Consider the following 23116-nt stretch of genomic DNA (forward strand, 5'->3'; position numbering starts at 1 on the left):
AGTGTGAAAGGTAAAAATAGGACCATGCTTAGTTGACTGTGTGAATTGCAGGGAACAATGTTACATTTGCCCAAAGATGGACTAGGAACTAGCAGGTCTTTCCCAGCTCTAACTTCTATGACTCTAGGCCATAATTACAGCAAGTCTGTTACTTTTGCCTGTTACTAGGCCACAATACTTACTTCTGGACCAGGTTCACCTACTGGACCACTGGCACCTGATTGGCCAATAGGCCCTGAGGGACCTTTATCTCCTGGTGGACCCGTTGAACCCTGTTTTCCTGGTGTTCCCTAAAAAGATAAGAAATACCTTATCAACCATTTAATGTAATGAAACAAAGAGAACTCAATAGAAAAGATCACCAGTTGTTAAACTTTATGGTTATGAATCCAGTCTTAAGCACTACCAATATTTGTAGCTTTCAAAACTTCAGGATGGAAGAATGTGTTCTAACAGATTTTGAATATCCTTTTGATTTGTTGTATAGTACTAAGCAATTTAATTGCACTTTTAAAATTAACCAACCAACCTAGTGGAATAGAGTTTTATTGACTTTGAGGTCAGCATTTCTGATTGGAGCTTTAAAAGAACCAGATCCTTTGTTATGTTATGCAAGTTCCATGGTGGACTAACGCTCCCTAGATTGTTGGACCAACTGGGAGCCTAACCAGCCTCCAGCATATCTTAAAGAAGCTTAAACACAACTGTTGGCTTGAACCTTTATTGAGTCAGACAATCCATCTCCAGACCAACATAACTTCTGATTAGTAACCTTGGGACAAGCTCTGGTTGAGATTGTAAACTGCATAAACAAGTTTCTCTTAACTGCCATCCCCTTTAATAATCACTACACTAAAGGAGAAGCTTTTTTCTCCCTCACCAAGCTTTCAAAATATATTACAAGGAAAAAAAACAAAACTTTTGGAAGTTGTAGAGTTCATTGACAATTGTAACTACAAGTTACATAGTATGGGTCCCATTGCTCTATGTTTAGCAGAATTTCAGCCTGCTCAACCTTGTTAGCCTGTAGTATCTGGGCTAAAAGACAAAAGTCAAAATGTTCAGACTTGAGTTCTTATTTGGGTACCTAAGTGAGTGGTCTGATTTCTAAAGGTGCTGCTGCCTAGTAAGACATGCCTGATTTGGAACGTTTTGACCAGAAGCCTCACTACGACTAAAGATTCTCCTTTAGCTCAGATGGACAAGGTGTTTGTCTGGTGGGTTCGTCTCCATGCCATGTAGGTGTGGTTTAGTTATTAACCATACCTGTAGACACAATGCCACTGATTCTTTACACAATTAGATCCCTCTAATATTGTCCTGTTTCTGTGTAGGAGCTAGGAAGAAGGCACATAATATCACAAAGGTGAGCAGAATACTTCAGACAGTGTTGCTAGGTGAAATATTGACTGCATTGCTACTCACACCAGGGCCAGGCAGGCCAGGCATGCCTCTCTCACCTCGCTGACCTGGCATACCAACAATACCTCTCTGACCAGTAGTTCCAGCTGGACCTGGGGGGCCATCCGGACCCTGAAATTGACAAAGGATATAACAGGGTTACCATCATATTCAGAATCAATAACAACAATAATAATAAGGCAGAATCTCTAGAATTTAACTTAATCTAGAAGGAGTTACCACCATTGAAACCTGTTTTTTTACAAGAAGCAATATTATGACAATGTGCACAACTGGTTGGTGATGTGTTATATTTGCCATCAGGCCTAAAGTGTCCAGACTGGAAAATGTGTAAAATTAACTCCAAAGGTCAAAGGAGTTAAAATGCAATTGGAAAATCCAGTTAAAAGAAAACATGAATAAAAATGAATGTCTGGGACCCACTAAGAGTTGTTTCTTTTACATCTGAAATATGTATTAGGTGTGCGCGCAAGGTGCAAAAGGTGACATGAAGCAGAGCGTGGAAACTCAGAAGATGCTATAGAAAGTTGAAGTGCATTTAAAACTACATTCTGTATGGAACATATGCTGTGCACTTGTAGATTCTATTCTTGTTTCAAGATGGTGCAAAGGTTGGGCATTTCAATAAATTTCATTAAAAAGCTGCGTGGCTAAAAAGCAAATATAAAGACAAAAGCACTTACAGGTTGCCCATCTTCCCCTGAGTCTCCTTTGTCTCCAGGGCCGCCAGGTGGCCCAGCTGGTCCTCGATCTCCCACTCGACCGTGTGCACCTGGATCGCCATGAAGACCTGGAGGGCCTTCTTTTCCTGGGTCCCCAAGAGGCCCAGCAGGCCCCGGAGCTCCCTAGCAACATTAAAAGACCCCAATTACAATAGATTTCTGATCAAATCAGGACTGGGTTCTGATCAACTAAAAATAAATAAGTACAAAGGAAGGACCAGCGTGCGAACATAATTTTATCATATAACAGCTAACACAGTGCTTTCTCTTTAATAATGTGTGATGAACTCCCAAGACTTGCAAATGATCTCCATCTTTCATGCCTTACACGCCATTTTGGATTCCCTCCTCTATAGAAGGAATTCTTCATCCTAGAGCTGGACAATTAGTGCCATAAAATTCCACAAATATTCATTCAAAATTTCTCCACTCACACCAGTGATAGCATTTTGTATCCATTTTTCACTCACTTTCCATAGACATGAATTATTTTGATGCCATTGAACATGATCAGTTCTCATTTTTTTAAAGTAATTTCTTACATTTATGTTATGCCTTTGATCCCAAAACAGCCCAAAGTGACTTATACATGACAGGAATCAGATCAATCCTGGGACTTCCCTCTTTATGAAGAAAATCCAAAATGGCGGTCATGTTATGGGAGGTCTGAGGGATAACATAAAATACTGTATGTGTGCATGGATCCCCCACATTTCTTCAAAGGATGGCAAAGTACATTCCTGTTTATACAGAGCATATGTTATATTAACAAATGTGCTTTGACATCACTTCACTTGTTCCACTGCATGTGACAACCACAAAATGAACTTGAGCAAATTTGGTATTTGTCATTAATACACTCAGACAGGGCTGGATCCTAATTTGTCAAGCCAACAGGGGGAAATTACACACAATTCTTTAACCACAGTGTCACTGAGAAAAGTTTAAACATAGGATGTACTTTTTGCCTTCTCTGTCATTTTCTAAAAATGGACTGTGTGAGCAATTTCACTGATGAGCTGGCACAAGAAAGGCCCTGTTGCTCGTATAGAAAATTCCCTCAACACCAAGAATTATAAGGAAGGAAGCGGGGCATGACTTGGGATTTTTTTTTTTTAATTTCACTGCAAGTGAACAGTTCAACCAAGAACAGCTTTACTATCTCAAGGCCTGATCCAAAGTGCACTGAAATAAACTGAAAGACTTTCACTGACTTCAACAGGCATTGGATCAGGCCCACAATTAAAAAGCTTTGTTTGACTTACCACCTAATCCTGCCAACACTGAAGTCAAGGGAAGCATGCTATTACTTTCAGTGGGCACAAGATCAGGCCATGAATACTGTAGGTCTTTACAAGTTCCAATGTCTATGATTCTCTGATTTGTTCAGGTGTCTAACTACCATTTTTTAAAATGTACCTATAAGAATAAGTCTCACTTACAGTAGGTCCGGGAGGTCCAACTCTTCCAGCAGAGCCAGGGAATCCTGTAGCACCCTAGAAATACATTTTGATATAAGCACTAGAAAGAAATCTGGCACTGGTTACATGAAATGTTCTCAGCTCACTGAGCAATCAACTACAACTGAGCTAATTATTAAATATGCAATACAACTCAGGTTAGGAAAGATTTAAATATTTCCAACAAAACTAAACCCATGCCCCTAGTGTAAAAAGGTGCTATTGCTTTAATCCAACTAATTTACAAAAGCCAAAGTACTTACAGGTGGACCCTGAGTACCTCGACCACCTTTTAGACCAGGAACACCATGAGGACCCTAAAAATGGGAAACAGATGGGCCATAATGAACAGCAAAGAACATTTAAAATGAGAAAAATTGACACAGGTCATTGTTTTCCTTGTTTGCTTTTTTACTTACTGGTGGGCCAGGAGACCCAGAAAGGCCCTGTGGTCCCGGGGATCCAGCATCCCCTTTCTGTCCAGGTTCCCCAGGTTCACCTTTCACACCTGGTTGACCATCAGGGCCCTATGAAAAATAATATTAAAAAGTCAGATCAGGTTAGAGAACACCAAACCTTTCCTATTTGATAGTCAATATACACTATGGGAATCCATTATAAAAGAGGCGAACAAATCAGTCCAGCACATAGAGTAGTACCGTAGCTCAATGGAACAGCAAAAGTAAATTGTAATAGTTTGCCACTAACTTTACTGGGTCAGAAGTGTTTTATGTGAAATTCTGTGGAGTCAGTTAACCATATTCCATAAAATAGTTTTCTAACCTAGTTTATATTTCTCTCTTTTCTTAAAACCTTAGGATTTCTCTTCAGTATTCATCTCCATGTCGCACATGTCTAAAAGTTTAAGGGATTAAACTCTCACTACCTGTTTTATTGCCTCTTTTCCAAGGGAAATTGATGCCTACCTCTCTCTCCTGGAAGTTCAATAAATTGTTTGGAGGAAAGGGGCCCTGAAACTCACTAGGAACCAGTGTCAGACTTGTGGGAAAGGTTGTTGCACTCACAGATCTCCCAATTATTTTCATGAAGATCCTGGCCAGTTTCCTCATGTATCACAAACTCCACTGCACGTCTCTTCTACCTTTCAGTGGATGACACTTTATGGTGTTCCTTTTTTAATCTCAAAGGAAACATTTTCATACATTAAAAATATATGTAATCTAGTTAACAATGATATAATCTTGTCAGCAAAATAATTTTCAACTGTCTGGGGTATTTACTGGCTCACTATTTTACATGAAATAATCGCGGGGGGGGGGGAGAGGGAGGGAGGAAGGAAGAGTTCTTTTTGAAACAGAAATCTGACTTTGTTCCAGAAATATTTCCAAATGGTTTAGAATCCATTAAACAAAAGTGATTAAGCAGCATTTAAATTTAGTTTATGATTAAAGGAAATAGATTAGAATCATATGACACATACCGGAGGACCAGCAAAACCAACAGCACCAGTTGGGCCATTTTCACCACGGGAACCCTGGTGAAGAAATTAAGAATCGTTATGTTTCAGGTGGTATAAAAGGCTCGTTGTATGGAGTATAATCTATACAGCAGTGTAGAAGAAAGGATGTAAACAATTTCCTGTTATACGTGCTATATTAACTATAATCGCACAACTGGGTTTTTAAGAAGAGTCATGTGGTGTAACTAAGAAGGCTTAGTAAAATACCTTTGGAAATACATCCTTCTAAAACTAACAAAATAGCCAGTTGAGGTACACATGTAACTAAATAACTCAATAGGCCAAATTCAGCTCTCTGTTGTTGTGTAATTGATAGCAGAATTGGGCCTAATGTATACATTTTATGTGATCTATTATTCCATTCGGTTAGACTGGAATAAAAATAGATGTTGGTTTCATTAACCATGGGATTCCAAAATTATGGGACCAAAGGGGCTGTAAAGCTACCATAAGCACACAGCTGAGGATTCCTTACTATGTGTGGCTAAGGGAGAAGGGGAGTGCCTGAATGTTGCTGAGCGCCAGCACTCCCCAGCTGGTGTAATCATTGCTCTAATTTACACTTGTAATGACGTGCTCTAATTTATGATGGGGGCTGAATCAACCCCCAGCAGGATCAGGGACTGGGGAGTGCAAAGGCCGTGACACTTGCCTGGTCAGACCCCAATGCCCAAATCGTCAAAAATAACCCAGCTCTGAAATATGTGAAATGGACAATATGACATAATTGGAATTATTATACTTCTTTTAACCCCTCCTCCTCCTTAACATACATAAATAGAGTCAAATGTTAGGAGTATGCTTTAAAAAAGACTCATGTAATTACAATAATGAGCATACGGCACAAGGTTTTCAGATGTGAGGAAAGCTGTAGTAGATCAGTTGTCAGGTTACCCTGACATCTATGACCGGATAAACGAGATCTGAACGCCTGAAACTACAGTTAGTTTTATGGGTTCACAGTAGCAAGGCAAGAACTGCAGGTTATGTCTGAAGAGCCATTTAGTATTTTGGAGGGTGCAAGGAAAAAAAGAGAGGAGAAGATGAAAGAATAAAAGCAGGAAAGAGAAATAACTGGAGACCGTGTACAATGAACAATGACAAATGCTGTTAAATATCAGCCCCCTAATGAGATTTGGTAACTCTGAGTCTGAAGAAGACAGAGATGTTTACTCACAGGATTTCCACGGGAGCCTGGGGGGCCAACTAAACCTCGAGGACCAGGTTCACCCTTTAAATAAAGTTAACAGGTTGTTATTTCCAAAATAACTTATCAGAATAGCAGCAAACATGAAAATAACATGATTTTATTAGGAGAATTCAAATGTCAACTAGCTCTGTATAAAAATCCTATTACCTTTTCACCAGTAGGACCTGCTGGACCCATTGGACCTATTGGACCTGGAAGACCCTGTTGAACAAAACAATAGGAGGTGTTTCAGTGAGAAGAGTAAAGATTCAGAATTCCCGGCATCAAGACTTAGTTTATTTTAATGTTTCCTTCTGCATTTTTGCATTCTTGAAATTCCTCCCCTTTACCCCTGAAGTTCTGTTTGGTCTTTGTTTTAATTTAGTACTTGCAGCCTAAAGTAAACTGCAGCCTAAATAACCCTGTTCTTTGAGACACATCTACTATCTCCCCTTTCATAGCCACACAGTCCACACGTAAAAACCCTGCTCTCTCTGGACTGACTTTATTTTTTCCTTTACATAGTATTTATGAAGAAGGCCTAATGATCAAAAAGTCCTTTCTTTATTTTCTCTTTTCAGGAGGACATGAAGAAAGACCTTTTGTCTCATTTGCATAGAGGCCCTCCATACCTCTGCACTTCCTTGTTATCAAGTCCTTAACTCTTTAAATTAAAAAAAAGCCGCTACTTATGAAGACTCATTTATTCCTATCAACCAACCTCTCCTAAAAAATGTTCCTTTTCCCTTTTGTATGACATTTAGGATAATTGATTTCAAGCTATTTCTCTACCCCGACTGATCTATTACCTACATTTAATGAGCCTGCAACAATAGCCAGACAGCCTTTATGAATACTTAGATACACCAATTATGATTTTCCTTCAATGGAAGCAGAATGTCAAATTATTGGTCTATGATAAAAACTCCCTACACCACAATGCTGCACTGCTATCTGTGTCACGTGATACATAAGTACACTGAAAATTTAAAAATGAAAAGCTATTTGATCATTGTCAATGCTCCACTGACAGGCTATCTGCAAAAGTGTTTCAGCAGAAGGATCTAAAAGTTAGTTCATCATACTCACACTTACTTGATCACTGCCCCAAATAGGCATGCAACAATTCTCCAAAAAGGGCCATACTTTTGGAGTTTAATGTACTCAAACAACATAAAAAAACACATCATATCATTTGAAAGCTTATTTTGTGTATGTTTAGATGAGATATGAAGTGGAGCTGTCAAATGATGTCGTAAGCCTGTAGACAAGGTGAAACAACGGTACCCAAAATGAGAAAATATCATTTTTTGCACAGTTCCAGAAACAATACAACATGACTATGACCATAGTTTTTACTGTATAAGATCATTTCAACACCGTATTGTGGTTTTTATTGGCCAAAGCTACCAAATGACAATGTATAAAAAGATTGTTATTGTTTTTGTATGGGCAGGTATCTTTTTTTTCCAGAAATGATGAATCTGTTTAACATGTGGCAAAAATGGAGAATATCAACATTTTGCAATATACTAACATAAAATGTTTTCACACTACATATTCTTAATTGTCAAAGTATCTCACAAATGTTTATAACAGTTTTCTATATTTTCAACTGAAATTTGCTAACCAGATCAGCCTCACACTGAAGGTTGTGCACCAGTAGCAAAAGATTGCATGCCCACAGCTCGTACTGCTTAGCGAGTAGATACAAAACGTATGTAAATTCCTAAGGTAAAGATTCTCCAGTTGTAAGCTTTTGTACATACAATGTAACATCTAGTCTGCATGGTAGACAATTGCCTATGCATGCACTACTAGGCTTTGAAATATTATAGAAACTAGATTTTAATTCAGTGATATTTATGCACAGATCAGTGTTAGAGTGTCAGTCAAAGTGGCTCCCTAAACAAAAATGGCAATTTTGATACTAACATACAGATCTAGTTGATATCTAATTTAGCATGGTCTGTATACTAATACAAAATGAAAAATGGTGGTAGTGGTAATGCTAACAATATACTTTAGGAACGTTACCTCTACTGGGAAGTTACAGTATATGACGATATGGAGGATATAAGCCTCTTAACACTTACATCATGGAGAAAAGGACTCTACAAACTTAGAAAAAAATGTTATTTGTCAAGAAAATCAAAACAATGCAAAATTGTCAAAAGCCGCCTGTGCTGGACAGAATTCTGTGATTCTGGCAACAGAGGCCAGGAAAGATAAATTGTATTGGGGGCTACTGGATGAGTTTTCTGGTTTAGATGATATGCCACCAATACTCTATTACATGGCTTGCTTTCAGAAATACATGAGCAAGTCAAATTTGGCACATTCAGCCATTCAGAGTTGTACTGAACCCATGAAAGAAAACAGACTCTCAATCTGATCAGAGTATCATGTTCACCTGCGTCCATAGCCACCAGAGCAAACATGTCCTCCAGGATTGGTCCTGTTGCATTGTTTGCTTGAGAAAAACACAGAAGAAAGACAAGAAATGCCATAAAATAAAAACATTTCAGAAAGCAACCAACCTAAGGGAGGCAGCACTACAAAAAGGAGATAATGACATGTTGAGCAGAATATCAGTGAAGTCAATGAAAGACTTGATTGCCAAGGATGCAGTTTATCACTCAACATGTCTTTCTTCCTACTTGAGTAAAACAAATCTTAAAGCAAAACCATCTAGTTACTCTGCAACAATACAGTCACCTTATGACAGCATTTTATCAGCTGGTTGAAGAGATAGACAATGATTGTATGTACAACAAGAAGGCTCTTCTCCTGTCCTAGCTGCTACAAAAAGATGTAAAGCCTTACTTCCCTTAGATGTAGAAACTGCAGGCTATTCCAGTAGCAAATTACAGGCAAGATTAGAAAAACACTGTGGTTCTGTAATTTCATTCCATGCACAGCATGGACAAGGCAAGTTTGCCACTGTTTTATGAAGTGCAGTAACATTAGATGATGCTATCCAAGCTGCTAGTAATCTGAAGCAGAAACTTAAGCCACCCAAATGTTTTGTGGATGTTCTTGTGGCGAGAGAGCCTGATGAACAGCTTTCAAATGAACAAGTGGTTTTCTATAATGCTGCTTCAATCCTTCAGTCTGAAATAGCCAAAATGAAAGCCTCTGAATATATTATCCAAAGCCAGGTGACTGTAGTTTACAGAGATCAGCTACTTCTGTGCCCCAGTTGGTGCAGGAGTTTGTCCTTTAGTTAATAGATAAAGAGGCATATCATTCAGCAAGCAATGGGTATTATCCTTCAGAAGACATTCAAGGAAGGGGCCTCTCAAATGAGGAGCACATAGTATTCAGAAGTTCCAAAATTATCACACCTTTGCACATAAGCCTTCCTGCACAGCTGTACCATGAGTTTGGGTCTTGCAATTTAATTGACACACTACACCCTCATGCTGCAAAAACTGAAGTAGAAAGTCTACAAGAAGGTGAGTTCATTCCAAATAGAATAGTACCACTTCATGCTGGTGCAAGTCTCATCCACAAAGGAGATGATAATACAGACATCAGCATAGAGATTACTGATGGAAAGAATACCTTCCATTCAATGGCAAAAGTGTTATTTCAAGAAACTCAAGCATGGGAAAGAAAAGTAATTTACTTTCCAGGAGCAATCAGAGTCTCTTATGTAGTGTGCAGCATTTGAAATACCTAGAACACATCCCTGAAAAAGTACTTGAGAAATTTAACTCATCACCTACAAATGAATGCTGTCAAAGATCTCTCCTGGTGTCTGTGAAAACTACTGCCTTGTGATGTCCTACCAATTCCAGATGATGTTGATATAGTTAACACTCAGGTGATTCAATTTTGGACCGGTTTCAACCACAAGCTTGCAACAAAGAAAAGCATCTACATGACAGTTCCATAGGCACCTATTGTGGATGCCAAACTACCTGACATGGCCACAGTATCTACTACAATGATCAGATGGAAGGAAATACCAGCAGTTCTAGGCCAGCAGCATGCCACTTGGATCAAGAGTCGGCAGCTCTATGCTATTGCTCAGCAAGTGAAATGGAATTAACTTGGTACAAATATAATTCACACCGTGTGCTGTTTTGTTGCATGTATTGGGAAATTTTGCGGAGATGTAGGATTGCTAGACCTTGTTGAATCTCATGTGTATGCAGCTTGTACTGCAGATCAAATTCTTGCAGGTAAGCAATTCAACTGTGCTTTGCATGGTTGGACTGTCATACAAATGATGGCTGGAGACAATTTCCACACATTCAATAAATCAGTTGCTGACTACTCAAGGCAGGTACTAAGAGGATTTTATAAAGCTGTAATTAAAGCTGCAATTAAAGTATTTGACAGATATGACAACAGTAACTCTGTGAAAACTGTAGAAAGCCAGTGCTGGACAGGATCTATGATTGGATGCAAGAAATACCAGGTAACTGGTGGATGCCCTGTGCCGCTATGGAAAAAGTTTCTAAATGTAGCATCCATTTAAGCAATCACTTGTAAAATTCGTCTGTGAATATATGATTCAAATTGCACCTATGGAGCAGACCCAACACAAACATTCCCTCTTGGTGGAGGCTTTTCCAATGAAGAGGTAGAAAAGTCCATCACCAATAGAAGTGTTGAAGAAGCCCAAGACTTGTATAGTTCTCCAGAGGAAGCAGACACAAGGATCCTTCTGAATGCTAGTAATTAAGTCACGTGATACAGGGAACTTACCACTTCAGAGACCTTGCCAAATTGGGAGAAAATGATGAACAAGCCACAATTTCTGCAATAAGGAATTTGGCAGCAGTGTTGCATGACCAGAGCAAGAAAGAAAAAGAGACCCACAGAGACTTGAATTGCTTGGGCCTCCATCTACCCATCAAAAAGGATAGGTCACTGGCCAAACTCCCACTATGCAAGGACAGTTTTGAAGAGCATGTCAAAAGAGCATAGTGCCAAACAAAGATTTGGAAGTCTTTGCACATAGGTAAATTGTATATTGGATCACCATTGCAACATGGTGGGAAAATGTAATGATAAACTACTTCCTGTATTCTTCAAGAGCTTCTACAAGAACTTATTTGATCCAGCAGGGGTTGCTGCACAATCAACAGGGTCTTGTAGTCATAATCTTCCCTGCACAGAACTGTGAACATGCCAACATAATGAAGACTGTGGTAATCCACGCACTCTGGACAGAGATCATACTGAGGAACAGGTTGACAATAGTGATGTTGAGTAGAAATATCACCAGCACCATTACATTCATAGAATCATAGAATATCAGAGTTGGAAGGGACCTCAAGAGGTCATCTAGTCCAACCCCCTGCTCAAAGCAGGACCAATTCCCAGCTAAATCATCCCAGCCAGGGCTTTGTCAAGCCGGGCCTTAAAAACCTCCAAGGAAGGAGACTCCACCACCTCCCTAGGTAACGCATTCCAGTGTTTCACCACCCTCCTAGTGAAATAGTTTTTCCTGATATCCAACCTGGACTTCCCCCACCGCAACTTGAGACCATTGCTCCTTGTTCTGTCATCTGCCACCACTGAGAACAGCTGAGCTCCATCCTCTTTGGAACCCCCCTTCAGGTAGTTGAAGGCTGCTATCAAATCCCCCCTCATTCTTCTCTTCTGTAGACTAAACAATCCCAGTTCTCTCAGCCTCTCCTCATAAGTCATGTGCTCCAGACCCCTAATCATTTTTGTTGCCCTCCGCTGGACTCTTTCCAATTTTTCCACATCCTTCTTGTAGTGTGGGGCCCAAAACTGGACACAGTATTCCAGATGAGGCCTCACCAATGTCGAATAAAGGGGAACGATCACGTTCCTCGATCTGCTGGCAATGCCCCTACTTATACAGCCCAAAATGCCGTTAGCCTTCTTGGCAACAAGAGCACACTGTTGACTCATATCCAGCTTCTCGTCCACTGTGACCCCTAGGTCCTTTTCAGCAGAACTGCTACCTAGCCATTGGTCCCTAGTCTGTAGCAGTGCATGGGATTCTTCTGTCCTAAGTGCAGAACTCTGCACTTGTCCTTGTTGAACCTCATCAGGTTTTTTTCTGCCCAATCCTCTAATTTGTCTAGGTCCCTCTGTATGCGATCCCTACCCTCTAGTGTATCTACCACGCCTCCTAGTTTAGTGTCATCTGCAAACTTGCTGAGAGTGCAGTCCACACCATCCTCCAGATCATTAATAAAGATATTAAACAAAACCGGCCCCAGGACCGACCCTTGGGGCATTCCACTTGAAACCGGCTGCCAACTAGACATGGAGCCATTGATCACTACCCGTTGAGCCCGACGATCTAGCCAGCTTTCTATCCACCTTACAGTCCATTCATCCAGCCCATACTTCTTTAACTTGGTGGCAAGAATACTGTGGGAGACAGTATCAAAAGCTTTGCTAAAGTCAAGAAATAACACATCCACTGCTTTCCCCTCATCCACAGAGCCAGTTATCTCATCATAGAAGGCAATTAGGTTAGTCAGGCACGACTTCCCCTTCGTGAATCCATGCTGACTGTTCCTGATCACTTTCCTTTCCTCTAAATGTTTCATAATTGATTCCTTGAGGACCTGCTCCATGATTTTTCCAGGGACTGAGGTGAGGCTGACTGGCCTGTAGTTCCCCGGATCCTCCTTCTTCCCTTTTTTAAAGATGGGCACTACATTAGCCTTTTTCCAGTCATCTGGGACCTCCCCCGATCGCCATGAGTTTTCAAAAATAATGGCTAATGGCTCTGCAATCTCACCCGCCAACTCCTTTAGCACCCTCGGATGCAGCGCATCCGGCCCCATGGACTTGTGCACGTCCAGTTTTTCTAAATAGTCCCGAACCACTTCTTTCTCCACAGAGGGCTGGTCACCTTCTCCCCATGCTGTACTGCCCAGTGCAGCAATCTGGGAGCTGACCTTGTGCGTGAAGACAGAGGCAAAAAAATCATTGAGTACATTAGCTTTTTCCACATCCTCGGTCACTAGGTTGCCTCCCTCATTCAGTAAGGGGCCCACACTTTCCTTGATTTTCTTCTTGTTGCTAACATACCTGAAGAAACCCTTCTTGTTACTCTTAACATCTCTTGCTAACTGCAACTCCAAGTGTGATTTGGCCTTCCTGATTTCACTCCTGCACGCCTGAGCAATATTTTTATACTCCTCCCTGGTCATTTGTCCAATCTTCCACTTCTTATAAGCCTCTTTTTTGCGTTTAAGATCAGCAAGGATTTCACTGTTTAGCCAAGCTGGTCGCCTGCCATATTTACTATTCTTTCTACACATCGGGATGGTTTGTTCCTGCAACCTCAATAAGGATTCTTTAAAATACAGCCAGCTCTCCTGGACCCCTTTGCCCTTCATGTTATTCTCCCAGGGGATCCTGCCCATCTGTTCCCTGAGGGAGTCAAAGTCTGCTTTTCTGAAGTCCAGGGTCCATATTCTGCTGCTCTCCTTTCTTCCTTGTGTCAGGATCCTGAACTCGACCATCTCATGGTCACTGCCTCCCAGGTTCCCATCCACTTTTGCTTCCCCTACTAGTTCTTCCCTGTTTGTGAGCAGCAGGTCAAGAAAAGCTTTGCCCCTAGTTGGTTCCTCCAGCACTTGCACCAGGAAATTGTCCCCTACGCTTTCCAAAAATTTCCTGGATTGTCTGTGCACCGCTGTATTGCTCTCCCAGCAGATATCAGGGTGATTAAAGTCTCCCATGAGAACCAGGGCCTGCGATCTAGCAACTTCTGCTAGTTGCCAGAAGAAAGCCTCGTCCACCTCATCCCCCTGGTCTGGTGGTCTATAGCAGACTCCAACCACGACATCACCCTTGTTGCTCCCACTTCTCAACTTTATCCAGAGACACTCAGGTTTTTCTGCAGTATCATACAAATGATACTTGTACAAATTTATTATTAGATTTTGTTTTACTCTTTAGATTGCTGTTGTGATGCTTTGAGGTCACAAAGAAATCCCATTTTATGTCTTGAAATAGTACATAGAGTCATGAAACTAACAGAGAAGAACTTAAATATTTCAAAGTAGTCATTTAAACTTTTGGATGGTATCATTGATTATCCCCATTTCTATGGTAACACCACCCCTTGAGAGCTCCATAACATACTGCATCTTAAGGTACATATAATAAGCTTTCCAATGATGTGTGTGTGTGTGTGTGTGTGTGTGTGTGTGTGTGTGTGTAGAGCCAGTACATTAAGTCAACCACACCAGTGGTGTCTGCCACTTGCTTAAAACTGTATGAGTGCCTTTTTAACAATTATATATTATTTTATACCTAAGGACCTTAACTATGTTTTAATTTTCTAAGGCCTACACATATATCATCCGTCTGATCGCAAAACAATCAGACTGCATGATGGAATTAGCATGAACTCCCTATTTGCTACTGCATCTCAATTTTGAAATGTATTCATGCTTAAATATCATGCATTTTTGCACTGTGTAAATGATAGTTCTATTTGTATGTGTAAATATGTTAATGAGCAAAAGTAGTTAAAAAAAAGACAGGCATGCACAAGTCTCGCTGACTTCAAAAGTTGTTGCATAAGTATTGCCAAGGGTAAAAATAGATCCCTAATCTTTCCAATCTGTGTCTTGCCTTTCTGCAGTATCTTTCAGTGTGGAAGACATTCCTGATAAGATGAGATGAGATAAGACTTGTTCTCACCTCCCCATCCCCAACATAAACTCTAAATTCCTGGAACTAACTGATATTATCTAGATGCTGAATATAGTTTGTTTTTGGAGTTGAGAAACACTAACTTGCTTAGGAGCTCCATTACTTGGAGCTATTTCTAAGAGGGGCAATGGGCTTACTTACCCTTGCACCATCGTTGCCAGCTGTACCTTCAGAGCCTTTCTCCCCTACACCACCCTATGGAGAGTATCCAGAAAGTCCAAGTCATTTATATATCAGAGCAACTACAGAATTATCAAGAGAAACGTACTTCTGTTTAGTATTTAAAGGAGCAACGATAAGGAGACTTACCCTGTCACCCTTGGGACCAGGAGTTCCAGCAATACCTCTTTCTCCAGGCATACCCTGAAGACCTGGAGGACCTGGATCACCAGGAGTCCCAGTGGGGCCTGGACTACCCTGAAATGAATAAAAAAACAAATTACTGCCTATTAAGTTGAGGTCTCTTTGTCTTTAGAGTGAAGAACCATCTGTGCTTATGAATATGCCTCTGGAGGACATTGGTAAGTAATAATTTTCTCTTAAACTTCTTTCTTGTTCACATCCAAACATTCTTCAGGAAACAAAGTTGCAGAGTTGAATTATTCATTAATTTTAGAATTTATACCCAATGTTTTGAAAAAACTAGTCATGAATCTTGGGTGCATGAATGGATGGGGCCGTGGGAGTGTGGGATGGAGGAGGGATGCTAAAGTGGCTCTACATAGCCTTCTCAAACTGAATCCTTGGATGTTGGACAGCTTCCATGGAATAAATAAAATCAGTCTTTATTACACTAGTTACCAATGGCCAATTATCGGACCTGGGGATTGTCCAGGGCAGGGATGTCCCGGTTGTGCTCTCTTGCCTCCAAGCTGTGCCTCTTATGTCCTCTGTAAAGAACATGGTAGTACAGGGTCTGCTGTGGCAGCTCTGTACTCCCAAGGGATCCCAATTCATATGGGTGGGTTCTCTCCTGACCAACTACACCAGCCGTAGGGCTACTCTGTGCTGGTAGAGCAGCACAAAGTATCCATAGCAAGAGAGATGGGCTACCGAGTTACTTACTGTAAATAAGCAAGATTCTCCAAACAAAGGCAGCACCATCGAGTGCACTATATTATATAAATGGTTTCATACTGTTCTACTGAAATAGGCAAAGCACACTGGTAGTTTTAAGAAATGTTTAGTCCTGTATTTTAAGGAGCTTTGTCTGTATACGCTGAATGAAAATACTGATTTCTCAACAATATTTTAGTGCCCTTCATTATATTGGTGTTATTCTACTGGAATATCTTTGATTAACATTGCAAGACTGTTGTCCTCCTGGAGCCTTCAGGAAAACAAGATGCCTCTCTCTTGAGAACAGCTGAACAGCTGAACAGAATCTTAAATAAAATCACTAAATCAATACACATTTCTTGTGTAATTTACCTTTGGACCATCAGGACCATGTCCTCCAGCCATACCCTTTTCACCCTGAAGTCCTGCTGCCCCTGGTTCTCCTCTCTCCCCTGGATTGCCACGTTCTCCCTATAAAACAGCAATATGTGAAATATCTGGTCGTATGCAGATCCATTTGGCAGAAAAAAATCAATTATGCATTGAACATGGGGTACTATTGCACTAGAGAGCTTCTGCTGATCTGAACAAACAACAAACCCAAGTATATTCTTTTGGCCATAATAAAAGACTCTTTTGAGGTGCATAAAGTGGTGCAGTATTATAATAAGATTATTTGCACATGCTATGCAGCATAGAGTGCCTTCCGTCCAATGATCTCAAAATGCATTACAAACATTAGTTAACAGAGCTTCACAAGAATACTGAGGACTATGAGCATATTGTTATTGATTAGCTGCATAGCACCAACTGTGAGTAAAAATGGATAAACGTTTATAATAATTTTAATAACAGGCAAACTAGGCACAAATGTGCTAAATTATATGTTTCAAGACTGCCCAGTGTATCAGTGTCATAATGGAACCCAGGAGGCTTGCTAGGAATGGCCAGTACTTGGGGAAAATACTTACTCTTGGACCTAATGGACCTCCAGCTCCAGGATCTCCAGGAACACCCTGGTGAGAAAAGAAATACAAGTTGGAAGGAAAACGTTATATACTACATGCTGGTAGGTATAGAAAACAGAGGATAACATTTTCATTTCAGTAGTTCTATGTAGTCTGAATGTCGATGGCTGATTCTGAATGCAGATTTTCCATGTTGAACGGAGATAATCTAATCCAGTCAGAGGACCAGATTCTGCTACCGTTACTCATGCTGAGTAGTATCTTACTCAATGAGTAGTCATCATAGATGTTTTGCGGATATTACTCATTGTGTGTCAGTGGGAGAATCTAGCCCTTGGAGGACTGGAAAGTGAATACATCAAATAGGAGAAGAAGGTAAAATCGTTTTATTAAGCAAGAAAAACTTGGCAAACACTTAGTACATTACAAAAGAAGTTACCTGATCTCCAGGCTTTCCTGACTCTCCTGGAGGACCTGGTGGCCCAGGCAAACCCTGAAAGATCCCAACAGAAGTAATTAGATAAGTACTGATACACAAGCATCAAACTGTTTCCCTCCATAATAAATGGAGATGACAGCATCTCTTTATTTATGCATGTAATAGGACTGTACAGTGCAGATGTATAAGACCTTTCTATACAAAGAGATAGTGGTTTGACTCCACTGTCAACGCCACTGATTTGTTCAACTCTTGGATATCTGTTGGCTTTGAAAATCTTCAATTCCGACAAATCTAGGCAGGCTCCTTGGGCTCCAATGATCCTTGGCATACAGAAATAGTATTTAAACCTTTTTAACAAAAACTAATATAGCTAATAATGTAGCTGCTGAAAGTGCGTGAGATGTGCTAATTAGTCTGAGCAATTTTAGAGATCTTTGTTTAACATCACTTTACCAAATTTCTGTAGGTTACAAAGAAAAAAAGGGTGTATTATTTATTTATGTAAAAGAACTCTTGTTACACATACCTGAAAGCCTATGGGACCTGGAGGGCCTTGTTCTCCTCTTTCTCCTGCTAGACCCTAGACAAAAGAAAAAAACTGTACAATTTAGGGACATAGCCAGATTCCACTTACATGTTGTCTGCCTGATTGTACTCATGGGAAAAGATTACGTTTCCTACTTTTTTCTTATTATTATTATTACTTACACCATTTCAGTTGAAAAATGAAATTTAGTCAAGACCAGATAGTACCTTTTTAAGATCCTGAGCGCAATTAACTGCTGCTATAAATGAAAGCAGTTCCATTGGATTCAAGACAGCTGCATCTATTTACGTTAGCTGAGAATTTTTCCCCTTGCAATTTTTAAAATGGGTGGTAGAAGGAATTTTAATAGAGATATATACCTCTTTTAGTATATATAATAGAAAATTGATTATTGAATTTTTTTTGTATATTTGCAATATATTTGTGTCTCTGGAATCAACAGGTGTTAAACAAGACAACTGGAAGCCTATGCAAATGTACACTGATAGATAAATAGATACTTTTCCATATTTACTTGAAGAGTACAATACATTTTTCTTTGTAGGCATTTTTCACTTGTGAGGCTCATTAATCAACATTTCAACAACAGCAAAGCAGCTGGAGAAATTACACAGAATTCAGTTTTGATATGCTGTATGCATATTTCTTTCTGGCACTAAAGAAAACAGCAGAACATTTTAACATATACTCCTTTCTCAGGAGGTTAACAAAAATCTGAAGGTGTTTACATATTTGAAAAAAACAAATTCAAAAACTCTTTTAACTCTCTTTGACATGCGCAACTAAACAGCTGGATAGATTATTTGAGTAATGTTTCATCTGGAATTTGAACTCTAATGGTGTGTTGTTATTTAGAGCATTATTTTTATTCGATAAAGTAATTAAATATTCAACATTAAATTAATCCAGGGACAGATTCTGCCATTCTTACTCAAAGCAAACAGTACCTTACTGAACAGGTAGTCCCATTAAAACCAATGCGACTAGCTAAGTGATAATTTTTCATTAATACAGTAAGTATGGGTGGAAGAATCAATTATCCAAAATAGAGCATAAGGCGAGGGGGGAAAGGTGGGAGGGGCACAACATGAGTTCAAATGTTCTCTCTTTTCAATATAAAAGTTTATTTAAGAAATATGTACACCCCTACCGGGGAAGGAAGGCAAAAGGGTGAGAATATGTAGACTTTACAAAACCCTCGTATTTTTTCTAGGGATCATGTTAAACTGATTCAACCTTAATAAAGCTGAAATTAAAAATAACTCAACGATTTACAGATTGCTTTGAAGAGCAACAGAATGAAATTTGACTTTATTTGGCAAAAATCAGTGCAGAATGCGAATGGTCTCTAAATCAATAAAGAAAAACACTTTTACTGTCACTTTTACTCTTGAGGACTGCTCAGAAAGTACAATGATGGGTGCCAATATAATTAGACAAACAAATAATCCTGTATATTGAAAAACTGACTTACAGGTGGACCAACGGGACCAGAAGGACCAACTTCACCATCTTTGCCAGGAGCACCCTACAGTGAAACAACAAATAAAGAGGAATTGTATAGTGCACACACATGACAAATAAACATATTTTTGTGTAATCAATATAAAGAATAACAATGATACTCACTCTCTGCCCTGGGACACCAGCATTACCCGCTTCTCCAGGTTTTCCAGGATCACCCTAATTTGTGGGGAAAGTTGCTATAATTACCCAATATTTTCATCCATTTAAAAACATATTTAGCTCTGAAACTAAGGCAAGCTAGATAATTAGATACCGATTAGCAAACATTGTACTCACACTGCTGCCTTTTGGCCCAGGAAGCCCCATGCTGCCTGGCTGACCTCTAATTCCTATTGAACCTGCTGGGCCTGGACGTCCATCTTCTCCTGGCGCACCCTAGAAATATAAATAATTCTGAATATTCTTCACTGTGCTCCCATAAGCTTTTGTTCACCAATAAAAAGCTAACTCCTACTTCTTATCAGGGCCTGATCCAGTGCCTAATGAAGGCAACAGAAGTCTTTCAATTTATTTTAATAGGAGCTGGATTGGACCCTTAGGCTATTTTGAGGGAATGATTGCCTTACAATGGTATCAAAGTACTGGATAGGTCTATTCTGTTAGAGCTCAATAATTGGCTCCATGCTGTTTGCCTGATAGTCCTCTATGAAAAGGAAGGAACAGATAGGAAAGAGGACTTGTACAAGAGTATTGAAAAATGGATTACTTGAACTCTAGTGTATCCAACAGTGAAACTTAGTGCTAGAAATTTTTATTTTCAGGTTGGTTAAGCCAATGTTAACCTACCCTTTCACATATTAAAACTTTCTAACCTTTAGCATTTGTATTGTTATCCACTTACAGTCTTAATAGCACTTGTACAATATTTATATATTCTACTTTATTTCTTCTTTCTTTTATTTTTCCCATTGTGGCTGTTCCATTAAAAATGTCTTTAAAGTATATGTCAAAGAGCCAATTCTAGCTTTCAAACATCTTCAATGCAATTATAGACAGACTCATTGGAGCTAGCCAGTAATTATGGGAATTATGTAAAAAATATTTCTTTCCAACAAACCTGAGCTCACAAGTGTTTAAATTCCTTGGGATAGCCAACACTGAGCATATACTGCAGCACACATTAAGCCTAATGAAAGTGATTTGCACTGACTCATTTAGATGTTAAATGCCTTCCATTTGCTGGCATTTAGAAGGACCTATGCACCTTGAGAGACTATAAAACTATGGATTAGTAAAAAGCTAATTTCAAGGAGAGCAGAATTTCAAATGAGTGCAGTGCCAACTGAAGGGACCAATAATTATGTACATCCCCCTCACTCCCAGTCACAAACTACTTACCAAAGGACCAAGTTTTCCTTCAGGACCCTGAACACCTGGATTTCCTGTGAGACCCTACAAAAATAGGATAACACACCAATTGATATAACCTGTGTATAGGATCCTAAAATACAGCAAGGATTGTAAATGAGTTGAGAAAGTGTGCTCAGTAACAAAACATCACACTGGAAAAATTTTTCACTCAGGTGGCATGACTAATGAAAAGTCATTTAACTCGACCATGTTATTCCCCTCTCCGAGTCCCTCCAGGGGCTTCCCCTCACCCGACTGCATCAAAGTCAAGCTCCTCATCCTCACCTTCAAAGTTCTGCACAATTTCATTTTTAATTGCATCTCTGCTTTTGTTTCCTCCGACTTACTCTCCATTTGTTGTCTGCACTCCTCTCAAGCCCCCCACCAGGTCTTCCCCTTTATTTCTCCCACTCTCAACCATTCTTCCATGCCACTCTTTATGCTTGGAATTTCCTTTCTTTCCTTGTATGGGACATTCCAAACCCGCCTCAAACATTTCTTCTGCAGGATCTTTCAATGACAGCTCACCTTACGCTATACAAATACTTTAAAAACAATTAACCAATTTAACAAAGATTTGACTTTCAACCTATGTTTTCGGCACACGTCGTATTTTACATACCTACATTCCTCTGGACTGCATTGTCTATGTCTAATTTAGCGCTAGACCGTGCTCCCTTTGAAGTTAATGGGAGTCTTGCCTTTGACTTCAAGGGGAACAGAACCAGGTCCTTGGGCTCGGAACCTGAAAATACTCATGTGATTCACTTTGCACATGAGCAGAACCACTAAACTCAAGGTCAGGTTCCATATTTCCCTTCCAAAGGTGAAGGTATTAAAGTGGTGGAAGAAGTGATCCCTGTTTTTGGCTTCTATAAACAGAGGTTGTATAACAGCTTGCCTATAAAGTACGTTGCCATCCTCGGGAATGAAAGGTGCTATACAAATTCATGACATGATGTTGATTTTATAATTTCCTTACCCTGGCACCTGGGAGGCCAGGTTCACCAGTGCGCCCAGGATCTCCCTGGCTTCCTTTAGGGCCTGAAGAACCTGCTGGACCACGCTCCCCTTGAGCTCCCTGGAAAAGATATCAAAGCACCATTAGTCAGACATTAGACTGAACAACCATAGTAAGAGGAAGTAAATGCAAAATATATATCTTCCGTCAAGAGCAGCATCTATCAATATTTTTGAAAACTGGCGTTCCGAAGTATTCTGAACCATATCCTTACCATTATTTAGAGATGATCTCTTGTACAGAATTAATTAACATAAGGAATTTAGAATTCTTGCACTTCTATCTAGAAGGTAATAATTGATGGATCTAATAAACAAAAACATCTTTGTGTCACTTGTCAGTAAGCAATATGGTTGTTAGGCAACACACAGGGGGATTGGCCTGGCTTCTCAGTGGAGATGTCAAGAAAGAGCTATTTTACAAGGAGTGCTTCCCTCTCCAAATATAACTTAATAGACACTGTAAAATGTAATGTAAGTAGTTACTGCTCAGTGGCTTTTACACATCATGATGCAAGTATAAGTGCATCAAGTTGGAGACATGAAAGGAGAGGGGAACGCCTGAGACCCACAGGAAGAGCAATGTTTTTCACTTAGAACCCTGGTCTGAGCATGTTTGGAAGACTTGACCCACTGTCATTTGGCACTTCCTTTGGCCCTGCCTCCAAACATTCAGCAGATCTGCTCACTTCCCACAGCAGCTACATTCAGTTACATTCTTCTTTTGCATATATTTTTTAGGCATGAAAGGGAGGAAAATGGCCCAAATCAGCTTACCTTTGGTCCAGGCAAGCCATCAGAACCTGGAAAACCACGATTACCAGGAGCACCCTATGCAAAAATATCATAAATCATTATTAATAATCTGATGTTCAATACGGTTTTGGAGTTCAGTTTATTTTCTTATAAAATCCTTGTCCTCCAACTGGCTACTGTGCCTTCAAAATGCTCTTTTGTAGTGAAAAATATTTAAGGGCCTCTTTCCGATCCCATTACTCATGCTGAGTGTTACACCTTAGCTCTGTGAGTAGCCCCATTGAAATCAATTACACTATTTCTGTGACAAGGTTCCACTCAATAGAAAAGTTATCAATCTGTCATATTTCTGAAGTGCCTATCACTGTGGTATCTAAAGTACCGAGTGCCCAAATGATGTGCTGAGCTCCAAATTAATATTAACATGCCAGGCTTCATTCTCCTTCCCCAAATAAAAAAACCCAAGATAACACTGGAGTAAATGATACTCAATATGAGGAA

At 39.8% G+C, this 23116-nt stretch overlaps 1 protein-coding gene across 4 annotated transcripts in view; it reads right to left on the reverse strand.

The window, feature by feature from the left end:
- The window catches only part of COL5A2 (collagen type V alpha 2 chain), a 179995-nt gene that overhangs the window by 15969 nt on the left and 140910 nt on the right, over positions 1-23116 (reverse strand). For all 4 annotated transcript variants that reach the window (XM_065561993.1, XM_065561994.1, XM_065561992.1 and 1 more), the window contains 21 exons: positions 22637-22690; positions 21822-21920; positions 20828-20881; positions 19766-19864; positions 19592-19645; positions 19437-19490; positions 17942-17995; positions 17413-17466; positions 16977-17021; positions 16378-16476; positions 15256-15363; positions 15088-15141; positions 6442-6495; positions 6262-6315; positions 5046-5099; positions 4024-4131; positions 3868-3921; positions 3587-3640; positions 2106-2267; positions 1426-1533; positions 183-290 (listed from right to left, as the gene is read on the reverse strand). In XM_065561993.1, the coding sequence (XP_065418065.1) occupies positions 183-290; positions 1426-1533; positions 2106-2267; positions 3587-3640; positions 3868-3921; positions 4024-4131; positions 5046-5099; positions 6262-6315; positions 6442-6495; positions 15088-15141; positions 15256-15363; positions 16378-16476; positions 16977-17021; positions 17413-17466; positions 17942-17995; positions 19437-19490; positions 19592-19645; positions 19766-19864; positions 20828-20881; positions 21822-21920; positions 22637-22690 (1584 nt within the window). The remainder of the gene's footprint in view (positions 1-182; positions 291-1425; positions 1534-2105; positions 2268-3586; positions 3641-3867; positions 3922-4023; positions 4132-5045; positions 5100-6261; positions 6316-6441; positions 6496-15087; positions 15142-15255; positions 15364-16377; positions 16477-16976; positions 17022-17412; positions 17467-17941; positions 17996-19436; positions 19491-19591; positions 19646-19765; positions 19865-20827; positions 20882-21821; positions 21921-22636; positions 22691-23116) is intronic.

Source organism: Chrysemys picta, chromosome 11 (genome assembly GCF_011386835.1).
Source record: "Chrysemys picta bellii isolate R12L10 chromosome 11, ASM1138683v2, whole genome shotgun sequence".
Lineage (NCBI taxonomy): Eukaryota > Metazoa > Chordata > Testudines > Emydidae > Chrysemys > Chrysemys picta.